General features: G+C 40.2%; 3 protein-coding genes and 4 non-coding genes across 11 annotated transcripts; 6 read left to right on the top strand and 1 right to left on the bottom strand.

The window, feature by feature from the left end:
* The first annotated feature begins 250 nt into the window (after positions 1–250).
* LOC130703153 (uncharacterized) lies at positions 251–1151 on the top strand. The gene is made up of 2 exons (XM_057524762.2): positions 251–367; positions 472–1151. The coding sequence occupies exon 2, from the start codon at positions 487–489 to the stop codon at positions 1015–1017; it is 531 nt and encodes a 176-aa protein (XP_057380745.1). The 5' UTR covers positions 251–367; positions 472–486; the 3' UTR covers positions 1018–1151.
* On the bottom strand, positions 1142–8977 carry LOC130703160 (JNK-interacting protein 3-like). 5 transcript variants are annotated; one of them, XM_059495328.1, is made up of 26 exons: positions 8299–8977; positions 8059–8217; positions 7881–8001; positions 7600–7819; positions 7374–7530; positions 7246–7315; positions 7085–7190; positions 6945–7027; positions 6839–6874; positions 6443–6499; positions 6151–6226; positions 6032–6088; positions 5714–5969; positions 5558–5646; positions 4822–5495; positions 4642–4743; positions 4358–4582; positions 4157–4198; positions 3949–4068; positions 3746–3884; positions 3466–3685; positions 3229–3400; positions 2909–3164; positions 2726–2841; positions 2532–2651; positions 1142–1747 (listed from the first exon to the last, which is right to left on the bottom strand). In XM_059495328.1, exons 1-26 carry the CDS (start codon positions 8428–8430, stop codon positions 1665–1667), a joined length of 3888 nt encoding a protein of 1295 aa, XP_059351311.1. In that variant the 5' UTR covers positions 8431–8977; the 3' UTR covers positions 1142–1664. The 5 variants fall into 5 exon arrangements, with proteins under 5 accessions (XP_059351311.1, XP_059351312.1, XP_059351313.1 ...); XM_057524771.2 differs by lacking the exon at positions 1142–1747 and adding an exon at positions 2099–2309 and having other exon boundaries at positions 4813–5495; XM_059495327.1 differs by lacking the exon at positions 1142–1747 and adding an exon at positions 2099–2309.
* A 2802-nt stretch (positions 8978–11779) lies between these two features.
* On the top strand, positions 11780–11852 carry Trnak-cuu (transfer RNA lysine (anticodon CUU)). The gene has a single exon. It is a non-coding gene; the product is annotated as a tRNA-Lys (tRNA).
* A 224-nt stretch (positions 11853–12076) lies between these two features.
* On the top strand, positions 12077–12149 carry Trnak-uuu (transfer RNA lysine (anticodon UUU)). The gene has a single exon. It is a non-coding gene; the product is annotated as a tRNA-Lys (tRNA).
* Positions 12150–12490: 341 nt separating this feature from the next.
* On the top strand, positions 12491–12564 carry Trnai-aau (transfer RNA isoleucine (anticodon AAU)). The gene has a single exon. It is a non-coding gene; the product is annotated as a tRNA-Ile (tRNA).
* A 263-nt stretch (positions 12565–12827) lies between these two features.
* Trnal-cag (transfer RNA leucine (anticodon CAG)) lies at positions 12828–12911 on the top strand. Its single transcript has one exon. It is a non-coding gene; the product is annotated as a tRNA-Leu (tRNA).
* Positions 12912–13742: 831 nt separating this feature from the next.
* LOC130703158 (uncharacterized) lies at positions 13743–14737 on the top strand. Its single transcript, XM_057524769.1, has 4 exons — positions 13743–13870; positions 13938–14058; positions 14387–14474; positions 14543–14737. Exons 1-4 carry the CDS (start codon positions 13853–13855, stop codon positions 14559–14561), a joined length of 246 nt encoding a protein of 81 aa, XP_057380752.1. The 5' UTR covers positions 13743–13852; the 3' UTR covers positions 14562–14737.
* The last annotated feature ends 2493 nt before the right edge of the window (positions 14738–17230 follow it).

Below are 17230 nucleotides of genomic sequence, written 5' to 3'. Positions count from 1 at the left end.
TTTATTTTCTCCAACTATTTAATGCCATCCACTTTCCAAGACATGCTAAAGAGGAAGAAAATTAAACAACAGAAGACTGGGGTCATTTTCCAAGGTGAAACGACACCTTTTCCTTTAAGCCTCGTTTTTTCTTTCTTTTTGTCAACATGAAAACAGGTCATAAAAAGAAACGCACCAATCAAAACAAAGGATACTAAAAAGGGGGGAAACCCAAACAAAATCTCATTAAATTACAATAAATGTAAGAAATCTAAGTCAGCTGGTTTCGAGAGCGGGAAAGTTGTACGCCAAGCACACCCCTATATAAAGACGAGTGAAGACCCTCTTTCTCCATCAGTCTTCCTTCTGTTCTCAATTCGTCAACAAGGTAAACAAAACAAGTTCTTACCTTTTTAATCTTAATTTCCTCTAAAAAAACAAACAATTGTTTCATTGTTAATTAAATTTAATTATTGCAATTGATTTGACTAGATTAGTACTGAAACGATGTCGTCGTCTGCTGCTTTGTTTATCTTGTTGGTGTCCATGTTGGCTGGCTTCTGCTGTGCAGAGGACCTGAAGGCTCGCGTCTTGTTGGCTGGAAAATCAACAGTCAGTGGTGCCCTCAATTTGACCGAGACTGCCAGCGGAGTGAATATCACCGGCCGCGTCACTGGATTGACGCCGGGCAAACATGGCTTCCACGTTCATCAATTCGGCGATATTTTCAGCAACGGTTGCGATTCCACTGGTCCTCACTTCAATCCTCGCAAAGCTCTTCACGGTGCACCTCACGCCAGCGCCGATCAGCGTCACGCTGGAGACCTGGGCAACATTGTGGCCGACGATAAGGGTGTAGCAGTCATCGACCTGGTCGATACTGTTGTCTCACTCAAGGGGGCAGAGTCCATCCTCGGACGGGCTTTTGTCGTTCACGCTGCCGAAGACGATCTCGGACTTGTCAAGAACGATGGCAGCACCAAGACCGGCAATGCGGGTGCTCGTCTTGCTTGCGGTATCATCGCCATCGTTCCATAATTTCATTCACTTGTTTTATTTTTTTTTTTTTTAAGAAAATTTTATCATGAAAATTGTACAAGAAGAATCTCATTTATACGGAAATGTCTGGGACAAAATATTAGACGAGTCAAAATAAACGGTGTTAATTTCAATCCATTGTATTTGATAGCTTTTTTTTCATACGAGTATAATTAAATCTGCTCCTTAATTTTTTTTAGTTTGAAAGGTTTTACAATGTATCGGAGAAAGTTAAATATCCTCACACCCACAATCACGCACATACACACTTTGCATTAAGACGAAACGAAGATGTGTCAATTAGATTCAACTTTTAGGACTACGACTGAGAAGCGTTTCACAATAGGATGTGCGGGTTTTACAAAAGATGTGAAGGAATGCAAAAAAAAAGGGTCAATCTAATAGCTGTTGAAATCTAATATAATTCAAGTGGCTTCAGCCTTCGTCCATTTTCTAATGTTTAAGAATTCATCATTTTTTTTGGTTTCATTTTCTCATTCGAGTACAGGAACAAAGAATGAAAGGTGAATAGTATTTGATTAGCCTATTACGTTATTTAAAAAAACAAAATGTGTTTTCTCCACAACAAGAAATTAGCAAATGAAATGTTGCAAGGGTCAGCGAACTGTAAGAGAAAGGTGAGAAACTCAACAACAGTGGACTTGCCAGACGATGATGTGGCTGGTTTCACCGTGCGACAGTCCGCGGTATTCCTCATCATCGTCTTGCCCTGTTTTTCGACGTTGATTTAAAATACGTACGTTTTTATGTGAGTTTTTTTTTTTTTGCGTTCGCGAACGACATCATGACACCAGCAAAAAAAAGACACCAACCCGCGCCAATAGTCAAACAAAAAAGAAACAGAAACAAAAACAAAAATCATAAATACAAAACAAATCATAAATGCAGCACGTGGAAGAAATGGACTAAACACATCAAAAGCCCAACCCAACAATTCATAACAAACGAAAAATAACAAAAAAAAAAAGAGATTTCTAATCCGAAATTGGCCAACCAAATGACATTTAAAAAAGTGAATCACCCGGCCATATTTTTTTCGTTTATGGAATTACAGCTCAAAAAAAAAAAAAAAAAAAATTGGGAATATCAATTGACTTGAGAGGATGACGCCAGTCGACCATTTTGAATTGAACAAGAAAAAAAAAATTGAAAATTTCTAAATTAAATTCGGTTGGGTTCGCGAGAGGGTCGACTCGTAGCAGGCGGTTGGATGGGCAGGGCTACCTGCCACACAATCAAATGGCTGGCCGTTTCCTGTAAGTCGTCCGGCTCTGCACGCAAAAATTCATACGGGCCGTTTGACTTTCTTTTATATCTTTCGCATCCTCTTTTTAAATTAATTCTAACCCCATTTCAATCAACTTTTACAATTGAAATAAATAATTTAAAAAAAAAAGTGAAAGTGCTGCCACCCCAAAAGCAAAAACAAAATGTACCCCTCAAGGATTTCTGCCAGAAAAAGGTAAAAGAAAAAAGGGAAAATGTTTTTTTACCTTGACGGAAATCGACGTAACCTTCCCCGCCGGATAAAACGAGCATCGACGTTGGACTTGGTGCGGTGGATTCGGCCGATTGGGCAGCATCGCAAGACGCCGCAGAAGCGCCACCTTGTCCTATTTTTATGGAAAAGAAGAAACGTTAGTTTGAAAAAGGAAAATATTTCAAAATGTGTTGTTTCATTTCGTACCTGGAACGGCGACGAAAAACTTGACGGCGTCCTTGTGGCCGTGGAACGAGAGCTGCGCTTGGGCCATGGAGCAGTAGGGAATAAAACTGCCGGCCACTACTCGATCCCTCGGATCGCTGTTCACAGGAGCAAAATTCAAATTTGAATATTCAAAAAAAAAAAACGAATCAACGAGTGGATTACCTGTAGACGGAAGTGCTGGAAGGCGGTTGTGATTCTTCATCTCCGCCAGCGCTGATTGAAGCCGGACCGTTGATGGACTGGTTGTGATTCAGCGACGATAGAATGTCTTTAATGACAACTGGTTTGCCGCTGGAACCCGAACTCTCCGACAATGGCACCGAAATGATGACTCCGTTCCCGGTGCCCATCCATAGACGCTGTAAACTGATCATCATCGACGTGATGCGGACGAAAGAAAAGCCCAATTTTCCAGTGCCTTTACCCAAACAAAATCAAAGGTTCAAACTTAAATTGTATTTTAAAATGGCAATTAAAAATACCGAGCATTTTCGAAACGTAAGGTTCGACGTCCACATCCTGCAAGTGACGATAATCGTGGGCGTGGAAGAGCCGGATGGACGAGTCCAGTCGGATCGATATCCAGACACCGTCACCAGCCCAGCAAAGTTGCCTGATTTGACTTTCTTTGCGCGGGTGGGCCTCGAAGCAGGTCTAGAATATCATTTTTAAATGATTCATTTCTGAAGGCATTTGAAATGCAAAGGCAAATGGCAAACCTCAACGCGGAGAGATTCAGGATCAATGACGGCAATCTTGTTGCGGAAGGCGGCCCAGACGGTGGAATGGACCCGCGTCAGGCATCGGACGGCCACGGTGGGCGGAGCCAATTCCAATAGCCAATAGGCCGACAGATCCCATTCTCCATCGTTGGCTGAGCGGGCGAAAATGGCTACCTGACCGTTGGCCAGGGCTGCAAGGACTCGGCCTCGGACATGTCTGAATAATTCAATTCAATTAAAGTTCTTTCAAAGGAATTGATTTAAGAAAATGATTTACATAATGGCCAAGACAGCGTCCGGCAATTTGATGACGCGCAGAGGATTTTTCCAGTGGAGAACGGCCGAGTGGATGTAGAGCCGGCCGCATTGACATCCCATCCAAACGGTTGCTAGCGCCGTTGAAACCGGGCCGAAATCTAATGTTTTTTGAAAAAAAAAAATAGGTATTTGCAAATCAATCAATAATTTTTGAAAACTGACTTTGAGTGGGCTCAGAGAGTCCATCTTTAATGACGTCACTCCAAGGAGGAATATTCCAAGTGTTGCGGAACGTTCGATTTCGGGAGGCGGGAACTTCCGGCTCTGAAATGGCAGCCTCTCCTATTAATACGAAAACAATCCATTAAAAATTTCAAAGTGACGTGCGAGTTAACAATCATTTTTTTTTTTTTTTTAAGGACTTTTGTACCTTCCACAGAAACCATCCGTTTAGACAAAGTGGGTTGAAAGACTTTTCACGGACACGCCAACGGAAACGGATACACGAAACGGAAATGTAAACAAAACGAAATAAAAACACGCAAACATCGTCACGAACAAATCAAAAACCGAAGCGGAAATCATAACAACACCAAGGGAAAAAAAAAAAAAACAATAACAAAAATATTACCTTCATTATCATTTTCTTTGGGGTGATCTAATAGGTCAGATCCGGCAACGCTGCAACTGACGTAACGGATGCTACCCACAATGGCATCGCCTTTCGATGACGATCCATCGCCATCGCTGCGGATGGAAGTGGATTCCTCGTCATTAACATCGTCCTCTTCACTCCTGCCATCTGTCGGCGGCGGAGTCGGTTCCGAAGGTGGAGGGAAATCGTTGTCTTTGACACCTGCATTCATTTTCAATAATTATTTAGAATTAAAAAAAAAAATGAATAATGTCAAGTACCAGCGACAGTGGCGATGCACAGGACGTTAGCGGCCAAAATGTCAAATGTCAAAATGACGTCGCCCGGCCGGTTGGAATCGATGACGTTGACTCGAGATTTCCCTGAGATAAAAAAAAACAAATGAAATTAATTAGGGTAAATAAAAACAATAATGAATTGAAATGAATTACAAGATCCACCTGTTGCCGAATTGATGATCCAAACCAAGCTGGACAGACGTCTTTCCCACATTTCGGCATCTTCGCGCTCCCACTGACTTTCGGCCAATTCGGCCGCCAGCGTTTGAATGGCGTCCGATTTGTTGGCATCGGAAGCGTCGCCAACCGGGCCGGAATCAGCCGGTATGGGGTTGTAGAAGACGCTGGAACCGACCATGGAACCGCCGTCTTTTGTCTGGCCGCCCGTTAGATCGATACCAGCCGCGCACCAAATCTTCATGCCCGGCTCTTGATCCTCCAGAGGTCTGCAATAAACCGGCACTGGAACACCGACCGTCGCGGCCGAAACGGATCCCTTCGGAGGTGTGATCGGAGGTGTTCCCATTGCGGTAGGAGCCGATCCAGCAGGTACAGATTGACGTGACGGCAATGACCAGCCGTAGGCTTGAAGTCGGCCATCTTGACGACGGACGTGGGCCTTGACTCCAGACGCATCCGGCCGTTCGCTATTCAAAACGTTGTCCTTGCGTCTTGGCCTGGACGTGTCGTTGGCTAACCGGACAGGCGATCCAGGACCGACTTTGCCGCTTTGAGCGTGAAACTGAAGCGACGGAACAGTTTGAGATTGCCTTAATAACGTCGTTGGATGCTGGCCGTGTTCTCTTTCATTGCCCGCGTTGAAAAGGTTGCTGAAACTGATTTTAGAAATAGGCAATCGATATTTTAAGCTAAAAAGATAACAATTTAATGTATTTACAATTTCCAGACAGATTGCTTCTGACGCTTGTCCGTCTCTTCTTGCTGCCCCGCCGCTTTCTGGGCGCGCAGCATTTCTGTCCAGCGAACCTGAAATTTAAAATTGACATTCAAAAATTCATTCTAAATTATATTTTATTGGAGAGGGGTTAATTACGGCTTCCTGGAGTTCCATCCAGCGCTCCTTGTATTGATTACGTTCCATAAGTACGCGGGCCATTTCGACGCGAGTAAAACGCTTCCGCTGCGACAGTGGCACGTCTTCCTCTTCTTCCGATTTGGCAACTCTGCGAGCGTTTTCGATTTCCTCGCGGAGTGCCTTCACTTCGGCTTCCAGCTCGTCCGTCCTCAGTCGCAAACGAGTCCGCATCGATTGCAACGAACGGATTTCATCTCGAAGGATTTCTTGCTCACTTTTAATTTTGAATTTTAACTAATTTTTTTTAACATTTAAACATTTGAAGAAAAAGTTTACCTCGAGAGTTCGTCCACTTTGGCTATCAAATCATCTTTCACAATATTTAACGCATTCCTAAAATTGATGTAAATCGAAAATGAAAATTATTCCAATTATTTTAAAAATTCAAAATTTACTTGGTCGCCAAAAGTTCGTTGTTCTCTGTGATGAGGTTCTCAACTTCTTTGCCCATGCCGTAAAAATTGTCCGTGACTGAAAATGAATTCCAGATTAGTACCAAAAAAATAATGATCAACGTTTTAACCACCGGATTAGTTGGGACATTTCAAAATAATCATGAAATAAAAATCAAACGAAGCAAAAAGAAACAGGTTGATTAAACTGATCGTGTAGGAAATGAAAAATGGCGTGCAAACCGAATAAAAAATAAAATTTGAATAATAAAGAAAAAATAAGCGACTTTGTTACCTTTCTTCCTCCTCGCATCCACATCCTCAACGTGATCTTCCAATTCCGGTTCGGAATCTTTTTGTTTTTAATTGCGTTTTTTTGTTGTTGAGAATGTGTGCGTTGTGTTCCATCCAACCCCCACCCCCGGACAGAGAGTGAGAAGAGATACGTAGGACAAGGTGAGCAAATAATCGAAAGATAGAGAAAGAGATAGAAAGAAAATAATGGCGTGTTTGTGCAACCAATCGAACAATATAAACTTAAAAAAAAAAATTCAACTTAAAAAAATAAAAAAACTGGTCATGTTTGGAACGAGTTTTCATTTGACACTACGTGACCGTGAGAAAACCCAGCGACCGAGGAACAAGAGGGACGGCAAAACACAAAAGTACATAAGAAAGGCAGAATGAATACCTGAAGAAGCAAACTCGCCTGGATGAACCCAGTTACCTGTCGAAAACAGGAAATGCATCCGTCACGAAAGAAAAGGATCATGACTTCTAAATTTTTTTTTTAATACCCGTAATTTCACTAGAATCTTCCAGGATTGACGACTCTTGGAAACTTAGTTCCTGGTACAACGTGTTACTCGATCGCTCCTCCCTGCAATCATGACGTATTCATTAAAGAGAACATTTACAAATGGAGAACATGCCATACTTTCGCTTGAGACTTTTGCCCTCGTGATGAGGACTAGAAATGGCTTCGTCGAATTTTTTGAGCACACTGGAATTTTTCTTTTCGGAGGTCGATGACCAAACATCTCCTTCCAGAAAAATAATCAATTAAATTTTAAATGAAATGCAAAATGTAATAAGTACTTTGATCAGCCGTCCCGTTTTGTTCGAATCCAGTGGCATCGCCTGACATTTCCAATTCAGATTGCATGTCCTATAGCATAGAGAATGTTTTCAACATTGTTATGTGAAGATTATGAGTGAAAACAAACCAATTCGGATTGAAGAGCGTTAGGCTGAGAAAGACAAGACGGTGTTGTGATGCTGCTGGCCAAATCAGCCACTGGATTCGAAAAGAATTTCGGATTGCTTGGAGTGAGGACGGCATTTTCCAGCGATGTGAAGCCAAACGACAATGGCCCTGTAGACCTTTTTTTTTTTTTTGACAGTTTTTTTTCAATTGTAGATCTTAAGGAGGTAAATTACTCTTTATTGTACCTGATGATTTGATGAGGGGGTGTCAGATTAACGTTTATGTTCCAGGATTGCATTCCCGAATGCCTGGAGGACAGACCTGCTCCTTCTAGACGATCCGTCCCCAATAATCCTCTCGTTCTTTCCACATGATCCATGTGAACTTTCAACAGTTCTGTGTATCGGTCATGAACTTTGGTAAACTCTTTCCTCATCTCATTTTCCTTTTCTTCCAGTCGGAAAACTGTAGAAAAAACAACGTAATTTGGTATTTTCTCCTTTAAATCATTTAACTCTTAAATTACCATGGTCAGTGGCATTTTTCGATTTGAGTTCAAGCATTCTGACAATAGATTCGAGACTCTCAACTTTGGCCTGCAGTACCTTGTTTTCTTCCTCCGTTACATCTTCCAACTCTAAAAGTTTCTGTAAAGGAAAAGATGATTACATCAGCATCTTTAACTAGAAAAAAGGGTAACATACAGAATCTGTAGTTCTGCGTAGCTGCTTTTCTCTCTCATATTGGGTCACCAATTGCTCATTATCTTCTCTGAGGAGCTCCAATTCCACTTCATGTTCCTGGTTAGCAGTGTAAGCCAGGTCCAGACATTCCAACATGTTGACGATGTTGGGCATAAGATCCTGTTCATCAGATAGTTTCACCAAGCACAAAATGAGTAACACGTGGAAAAGAGGAAGATCCCGATGAAGGCAAATACATACCTTGACTACATCCTCATCATACTTTTGAATCATTCGCTGGAACTCTTGGTAAATATTACGCGCCAACGTCTGGACTCTTTCCGACATGACGCTTTGCGAGTCTTCCGACCCATAAAGAGTTTCACCCTCCATTTTTTTCACCAACCGTGATTATGCAATGGAGTATCGTTTAAGAAAAAAAAAACAGATTGGGAAAAAGACAGACACTCTCAACTCATCTCGCCACAGTTCGCCTCTAAAACACACACATCAGCAAAAACAGTGAAGTGAAAGCAACGTGCGGAGAAACTTTTTAAGCGTACGTTGACATTCTGACTCGCCTATTTCGTTCTTTTACCAACACACACACACATAGAAAGTCTTTTCTCCCTTTTTTTTCTCTCTTTCACGGACTTGTGCGTCTTCTGCTGCTTAGTCAGCTGAGTCCAAAGGGCGTGTGTATATCGTGTGTACATTAAGCGCCGGCTTGAGCTTGTAAGCTGCGCGGATTTCTGAATATCTATGCGGATTATAAATGACGACGTGCTACGGAATTGGAAACAGAATGAACAACCAGTAAAGAATAAACAAAACTATGTTGAAAAGAAACACTGCCCACACGCTATCGCATGGTTCGTTGGACGTGTGTCTTTTCCTGTTTGTCCAGATCAGATAATCCTAATGTGTCAAGGGACGTTACCCAACGTCGACTGAAAAAGCTTTTGCGTAATTTAATCGCTTTTGTAAGACTATCCTACAGATGACACATGTGATATGTTAGTTTTTGGCATCAGCTGCTTAATAAAAGACAAGAAAGAGACAAATAGCCAAATTATTGGACATGAATGGTAATTGTATTGAAATCATGCAAAACAAAATTGATGATTACATTTTCGCTGTTTGATTTTTAACGAAAGGAAATGAATATCGCACTCCATCTGTCGAAAAACACTTGTCATAAATGCTTCTACTGAAATCGTCACAGATTTTGCAAGACCTTCCGGCAACGTCTGTTTTTATTGTAAACGACCGGATGGCGCGTTCGATGTGAAGAAAAATGTTGTCGAGTTCCTCCGGTCTCCAATGAGGATCGTTGAGAATAACATCAGGAAGCCAGCCCCTCATTCGCAAAAATTCCGGCTCACCGAAATAAGACTTGTCCACGGCAGCGTATCGTTGAGGCTCGTGTATCAAATTATTCGACATGATGCACTGGACGTAAGTGTAGCGATCCTGGCAAAACGTGCATGTCGTTTCACGTAGCGGGTAAGTATGGCTGTCTTTGCACCTGTGGATGAAGCCAGCTAATGTCCACGGTTCGATCGATTCTTCCAACAGCGTAGTGACAACAATCAATCGTGATTTCGAAAATGGTGGGTACATGTTGAGCCATTCCGACACAGTTTTCGTATCGCGCCCCGAGTTGTAGAAAACGCCAATAGGTGGCGGTGGTCGACGTGTTGGGCACGTTCTGGCACGACACGTTCCGTTCTGACAAGGCAAGGCTTCCATGCAAGGCTCCCGCTTCGGTGCTGGAGTTGTGAAACACGAAGGTGTCACAGATGAAGGAACGCAAGCTGGTTCCTTGCAAGTAATGGTCGGGCAATTAGCCACTGACAGCGGACAAGCTGTTGTATTCGTTACAGCAGCTAGTTGTTTGGAAGCAGTTTGAACCATCCCTTTGATGGCGATGGTTCCATTAGGCCCGGATCCATCTCCTCGCCAGCCGTAAATCGCATACACCGTTCCACCAGAAATAGAAATGAGGGCAATGTAAACCAACACAACGAATAGCACCCAAGTTAATGTACTTATTTCCGCATCAGCGCCCATTGCTGGATTCCTATCTGAAGAAGGCATTTTTGCAGTTCGATTTGGTTATGCGTTTTTGTTATTCTATCCACGTTCCATCTAACAGGAAACGCATAAATATGCAGGATGGAACACGCAAGAACTCGACTGGCGAGCCCCACCGTCGAATATGATTCAAAAAAATTTTATTTATATTCTTTAAATTAGTGAAAACATTTTTGCTAATCATTTTCAGCTGATTTTAACCGATAATGTTCAATTGATAACCATCGTGCTACCGCCAATTAGTGATTGGTTTAGTACTTAATGTTGTCGCCAAGGCTTTGACCACCAATATTTTAGTTTGCATCATGGAATTTGATATGCAAAGTTATTTTATCTTTACGCAAGTGGAATTACTGATTATGTAGTTGTAAACATCAAACAATTAAAATTGGCTTATATTTTCGTAAGGTTTCTCATGTTAATAACTAAGCAATGGTAGGTAATAATTTTGCATTCATTTTTTCATGCAATTTACTAAATTTCATTGTGTCTAGACATTGTTTACATTAACATTTACAGTTCACCGCTATTTAGCGACCCAATTCAGAGCAATGACTGGTGAATTACTAGCGTACAATATTCAGCTAAGTTACTAAAATAACCAATTCATTTTTTATTCCAAGAGAGGATCAGTAGTGTAGCGTCCGCCAAAGTCGTAACATTTGGTGGCGCGGACTTCTCTCAGACGAAAGATAGTACCCACTCATCATTTCCTCAATGACCTAGAAGGATCGTGATAAGTGTTAAGATGTCAGTGAAATATGTACACGACGAAAGCTTGAACTACACTGACGTTTTGATCGCCCTTTAGATGTCTTGAACTGTAGCGATTCGTTCGGAAATTCTCCCTAATTTATAATTATAAACTGCATCATTCATCAAAGATTATTGTTCTTTAATTTGTTTCAGTTGAACGAGAACTTTACTCGTAGAAAATGGACAAAAATTCTCATGATGCACCTGTAAATATTCTTACAAAGCCATTTGTAAAGGCCGATTTAGGAGGGGGGGGGTTCCTTTGTCTTTCAGGTATTCACTCCATTGGCAATGGCATTTGCAGAATGGCGCCCATTTTTCTTTGTTCATGTTTTTGCGACTGAAGCTTCATTCGTTGTTCAAACACCAAGCTGTTGTCGTATTTAGTAGGTGGAATGAAACCATGCAACAGCCATTGGAAACTTGGGTAGGCTCGTATTATTGTGGTCGCATAACTATACGAAAATACACGAAATGATCTGTCAGTGCAACGTCAACGACGTTTTGTCAGTTCACGTAGCTTGAACCGATGAATTTAGAGTATTTAAAATGACCGTGATTTCAATTTTGCCAATGCTATTAGCATTATCAAACCCGTAAAATTAATGCGCCATCGTTCACGCTGTCCTAGTCTTTTTCCTCAGTTTTTTTGTGGGGATTACATACTAGTTGGTTTTCGTGCATTTGTATAGACTTTTTGTTTCCGAAGATACGCAGTGGCAAAGAAATTCATGATTATACAGCATGGTAATAAAAATTGTAGTTCGTGTGATATCATCTGATTATATATGCTATTTACATGAATATTGTACAAGCTAATTACAAATGCTGAAGTAACTTGAAAAAGTTATACACATGCCCCTTTCCGTCACGTTATTAACTTAACATAGCCTGGCTAGCTCAGTCGGTAGAGCATGAGACTCTTAATCTCAGGGTCGTGGGTTCGACCCCCACGTTGGGCGAAGCAATTTTTTCAGATTATTTTATTGTTCTATACACTCATGGTTAAATACGCATCATTAATTTTAAAGGCAAAAAATACAAATTGAATTTTTATTGTTTTTTTTATTGCTGTATAAATCTAAGTTCCATTGTAGTACAGAATGCTGGTAACTGTTTCCTAAGCATTTACGTCGGCAAAGAAAGGGCTTGTTTTTTATATAGGAAAACAGACTAGTATATCATGGCCCGGTTAGCTCAGTCGGTAGAGCGCGGGACTTTTAATCCTGAGGTCAAGGGTTCAAGTCCCTTATCGGGCGGAACTTTTTGCAGCGTTTTATAATATTGCAAAAATGTAGAGAATTATTCGCAAGTCTTCAAGATTTCCCAGAGTTTTTAATATATGTTTCTTCGGGGAAGCAAAAAAAAAATACTAGGTAAAAGGTACTGTCAACAGCAAAACTTAGGTGTACAATTTGGCGGTAACATTTGCGATGCGAACCTCCTCAAAATCCCTACCTTGGCTGTTTTGCTAGAATTGTATAGCTAGGATTGCATTTTGTAATCATAAACGGTAATTAACGGAAGCGTAAAAACAAAAATACTAGTAGCAGAAATAATTGCAACGTATATTTATGTGTTTCTTCTTATTGTCCATCACGGCTTGTTAGCTCAGTTGGTTAGAGCGCCGTGCTAATAACGCGGAGGTCATGAGTTCGATCCTCTTACGAGCCAAGTGTTATTTTTTCAAATGTTATTGTTTTACATTGCGATTAAATATCAAACACGTTTTTGGTGCATCAACTTCATGTTGTTTCTGTTCTTCTTTTCAAATGGAACTTATTTACTCTCGAACTGTATTTGTAAAAAGTTTTGTTGGAATGCACAGAAAAATGAGCAATGTTGCCGGGCATTAATGACGTCTAGAAATGCTGAAATTAACATAAATGCAACATCTTATATGCATTTGTTTCGTAATAGTGAAGATTTATTTGTAAGTCAGGATGGCCGAGCGGTCTAAGGCGCTGCGTTCAGGTCGCAGTCCAGTTCTCTGGGCGTGGGTTCGAATCCCACTTCTGACAAATCGTTTTGTCTTACGGCAATTGTGAATTAAAGTTTTGTTAACAAGTTTTGGTTAATACTAGGCTTATCACATTATTCTAATAGGATGAAGTTAATGACCCTCACCACGAAAATTATGGCAAATGCGTAACGTATACGTGCCGTCTATTTGTTGCACGAAAGATCTACCGCTACACGTTTTATTTACCCTATCCAACAAACAATGCAGTTTTTATGCTAGCAGCAACGTAAGAAATACTTACATGTAATTCTCACATTGTGTTAAAAGCGATCGCAAGAAGTGCATCCTCGACGGATGGGCTTCCCGTGATTTCACAATCGGCAGTGATCGTTATCTTTTCGTTTTGCTAGAAGGATTCTTTGGTTGCTATCCCTGAGGCCACCAGAAACAGAATCCACTAGTATTGGGTAAAAACGTGCTGCTGCTTCTGCAATCAAGTCCAATAGTAAATGCAACAGCTGTAGCTCGTAAAAATGATAGTAACCAAGTGATGTACCAACTTGATTCACTTGTGGCTAAACATCGTACAATGTTCGAACCAGAAGCATAGTTCCGATCATTACAAATAAGCTTAATCGGCGATAAGAGACCACCAACCACGATGGCAAGACCGCAGAAAGGCGGATGTAATTTTAATATCGCAGCTGGCTGAAGGTTTGTAACGTAACGTTAGTCATCGTGGACTGTACCTGCTTAATACGAAAACCTTGCGTTGGTGAATGGCATTTTTAAAAGGGGGAAAACCTAAATTCTGCTACGTTACCTTGAAAATCATGTATGTGTTTTTTGTTGGAACTAAACGATTTAGACCACGATAGTTACTTGCTCGATATACGCGTAAGGCACTGTGCAATTTCCTGGTCTGCGTATAAAAGACGAAGAAGTTTGAGGAAATGACAACAGTCCCGCCGTGCAAATACATCCGATAACATCAACAAGATGAGCCGTCCCAGTTTGGTAAATTATTTGAATAAAGTTAAATTACTCACATTGTTGGTATTATATTGCATTTTTCTATATGTAGATTTTGATTAGCTTCTTGGTGGTGTTGGCATTCGCCATTTTAATGGTGGAAGCTGAAGAGCGTGAAAAACGAGCACCGATTTTGGGCCTGTTACTCGCAAAAAAAATATTACTGGGAGGAGGTAAATAAATGCTTTATACGTCACTCATCTGCGTAACAAAGTAGTGGACTGCTCATTTGAAAAGTTGAGCAAATAAGATTTCTTACTTACAACAATTAATGCCCACGAATTAGTGTATAGGTATGGTTGTTTTTGTTTTTTCATTGTGCCCCCACTAATTCGTATATATTGATGTGGAAATTCTATGTGATAAACGTAATTGAAGATCACCAAACAAATATTTAAGCTAGCTAGGGAACTACTGTAAATTTTAAATACTTGCCTCCAATTCACACCAAATCCTTCCTTTTGATTAAATTCTTTGCTGCTGCTGATCGGATACGGTTAGGCCATCACCATCATGGCGGACACCACCACGGGCATCATGGAGGCCACGGTTATGGAGGTTATGGAGGACATGGAGGTCATCACGGCGGGTAATTATTAAAGTTGTTAAATTTTTAATGTGATTTTTTATAATTGATACATACTTTTCATTACTAAGTCATGGCCATCACTACTGAATCATTGATTAGTCGCACGTTCGCTCCAAAGATGCTCTGATTATTCGTTCTGGCTTTTACGGGTGGTTTCCTGCAACATTCGTTAACTGTTGTTATTCACGTTTTCAAAAAAAAATTCTCCTTTGGCGATGGCATGTATTCTTAAAACGAAAATAAATATATGTAATCGGCAACAACTGTACGTTTACTCATTCCTTATTATTTATTTTTTGTGGGTTCTGAAAATTTCTAAAGTTTCCATCGAATTCCAAATACTGAACATGCGAACTGCGAACTGTTCATAGAAAAAAAAATGGCGACGTCGAATTCAAACGTCTATAAATAAAAGGTAAATAACTACTGAATAAACAAAAAAAAAAAAAAACTTGGGGAATTTTGCCACGTCAAGCAGTGCCATCCGCCGTACGAGAGAGGCAACTCCTTAAATAGCGCCAGTGCTCCATGCGGTAGCAAAACAGACTAACCGAGTGGATAGTTGTCATTTTATGTGGAGACAGAGGTCAGTGTAGGTCATCGATAACAATTGGTTGTAGGGAAGTTACCAAGTAAGTTTCTTTAACTTTGCAGCTTCGTTGTTAAGTTATTATAATGGTATATCGGATTACATGAATTTATGTTGTTCTGTATGTCATTTGCTGTTTTATATTTTTGCTTTATCAGCTACTTAACAAGATATCTAACGTCCCCTGTGCAGATTTGGGAAATGGCGCCAAATTCCCTATTCCTTTGCCCTTGAGCACCATTCTCTGTTAGCAATAAGTCGTAACTAAGATTCCAACATCTGTTTCTCTTAGTAACATACACAATATTACCAACTAATTGTTTTCCTGAAGCAGCATGTTGGGAAGTAAAAAAAAATAAAATAAGTTGGTTAAGTTCCAAGAGAATTTACTTGTATAGCTCCCTCCAGACTTGCCGCGATCGCGATCAAAAATTGATCGCCGATCCGATCTCCGATCAAAAAATTGATCGCCGATCCGATCTTTTGAAAAAGATCGGAGATCGGATCGGCGATCCCAAAAAATTGATCGCGATCCGATCGTTTTTAGCGATCAAACTTTTCGCCATCTAGCTGTAGATTTTCAGCCGCAGGGTTCTATTTCACTGCTATTTATGCGAATGCCAATTGAAGGAAACTGTTTAGTGTTCACCCTCAATGGCCGCCAGTGACTGTCGCTGTGACAGCCAATGCTATTTTCGCGAAACAGTGTAAATTTTTACCGTTAGATGCTGCACAAAAATGATCGCTAAAAATGATCGGCAAAATTTGATCGCCGATCCGATCTTTCGCAGTTTGATCGGATCGCCCGATCCGATCAAACTCAAAAGATCGGATCGGAGATCGCGATCGGAAAATTGATCGGCGCGGCAAGTCTGGCTCCCTCGATACTTATCTCCTTAAAAAAGCAGAATTATCAAATAAAATTTTATCAATATATTTTCCAGTAAAGCTGTTGTTCCAATTTGCATGTGATCGCATAACCAAAAACATTTGTTATTTGTTTAACAGAAACCTGAATTGAAATGCAGATGGTGATAGTGTGGAAGTTAGTAGAGGCTTGAGCTGCTCATTTACGGGTGAGTTTCCTTGAAGAATTTTCATATAGTTTAATAAATTGCCTGATTTTTTTCTTCTACTTTGATTCTGATCACATTTTCTCTTGAAATTTCATTGCTCTGTAGGACTTTCGAGTTTTTGTTATGGAACAATAGCAATGATGTATCAGCGTGTTTGATTCAAGGTAATAGTGTCTCTTGTTTCTGCTTCTCAAGTTAAGAGTTCTCTAGATTAGTCATCACAATTTTTTATTTTATATAAATGGTTTGGTCTTTTTGTTTTAAGAAGCTCTTAGTTTTCATTCCTTGTTTTAATTTTTTTCAAATCTTCTGCCTTTTTAACAAACTGAAAGATTTCGTTCGTCATCACTAATGCGATATGATGGCCAATGTTCCTCGAAGCTCTAGTATTCGGTTAATCATTAAGGTTTTTATTTTTAGGTTATTGTAAAGAAGTCCCGTTGTTGCACGACAGCAGTTTGTCATTACATAAAAGTAGTTTTTCATCAAATGTCATATTGGACAAGCGATGATTTTCTTTTTCAACTTGTAGCAAATATAACACTTCTTTTTGTTCATTTAGGCTTTTCGTCAAATTAGAGCTCAAAACTCTGTTTTTTTCCGAGACCGAACCAAGTTCTCTGTTACTGTTAAGCAACGCTTGATTTAAATTTTCGGTAGATATACGACAACGTTCTTTTTCATCTTCCAGTAGGCCCAAAAAGCAGCTTTTCATCGCTTTGTATTCTAGCAACCAATGAATGTAATGTTTTAATTTCAGCATCAAGCTCAGCGATTCTCTTATTGCATGTTAGTAACTGTTCACGAAATTCTGCTTCATTGGCTGCTACGTAATATTCGACCTCACTTTGGAATGATGCAAATGTATCTTGCAGTTTCTCCTGGCATTTAGCCAAACTAAATTTTGATTTTCTTCCATGGTTAAAAGAGTTTCATTGCCGCAAAATAATAGCTTTTCCTCAATTTCTTCAGACATTAGAAAACAATTTTGTCTTTCAGTTTCCAATAATCTCAATAATTCGGCGTTTTCATTCCGTAAATTTGTGGAATTCATTTTCAGAATTTCGTTTTGTTCCAAGATTTGGGAATTT

Source organism: Daphnia carinata, chromosome 5 (assembly GCF_022539665.2).
Source record: "Daphnia carinata strain CSIRO-1 chromosome 5, CSIRO_AGI_Dcar_HiC_V3, whole genome shotgun sequence".
Lineage (NCBI taxonomy): Eukaryota > Metazoa > Arthropoda > Branchiopoda > Diplostraca > Daphniidae > Daphnia > Daphnia carinata.
The sequence above is the reverse complement of the archived record's forward strand: the minus strand, read 5'-3'. Positions and strand labels throughout refer to the sequence as shown.

Coding starts and splice junctions, on each gene's coding strand:
- LOC130703153 (XM_057524762.2), top strand. CDS start 487: ATGTCGTCGTCTGCTGCTTTGTTTATCTTGTTGGTGTCCATGTTGGCT.
- LOC130703158 (XM_057524769.1), top strand. Junction 14,059..14,386: donor AAAAATATTACTGGGAGGAG/GTAAATAAATGC, acceptor GGATACGGTTAG/GCCATCACCATCATGGCGGA.
- LOC130703160 (XM_057524771.2), bottom strand. CDS start 8,430: ATGGAGGGTGAAACTCTTTATGGGTCGGAAGACTCGCAAAGCGTCATG. Junction 7,191..7,245: donor AAACGGGACGGCTGATCAAA/GTACTTATTACA, acceptor TTTTTCTGGAAG/GAGATGTTTGGTCATCGACC. Junction 6,089..6,150: donor AACGAACTTTTGGCGACCAA/GTAAATTTTGAA, acceptor CATCAATTTTAG/GAATGCGTTAAATATTGTGA.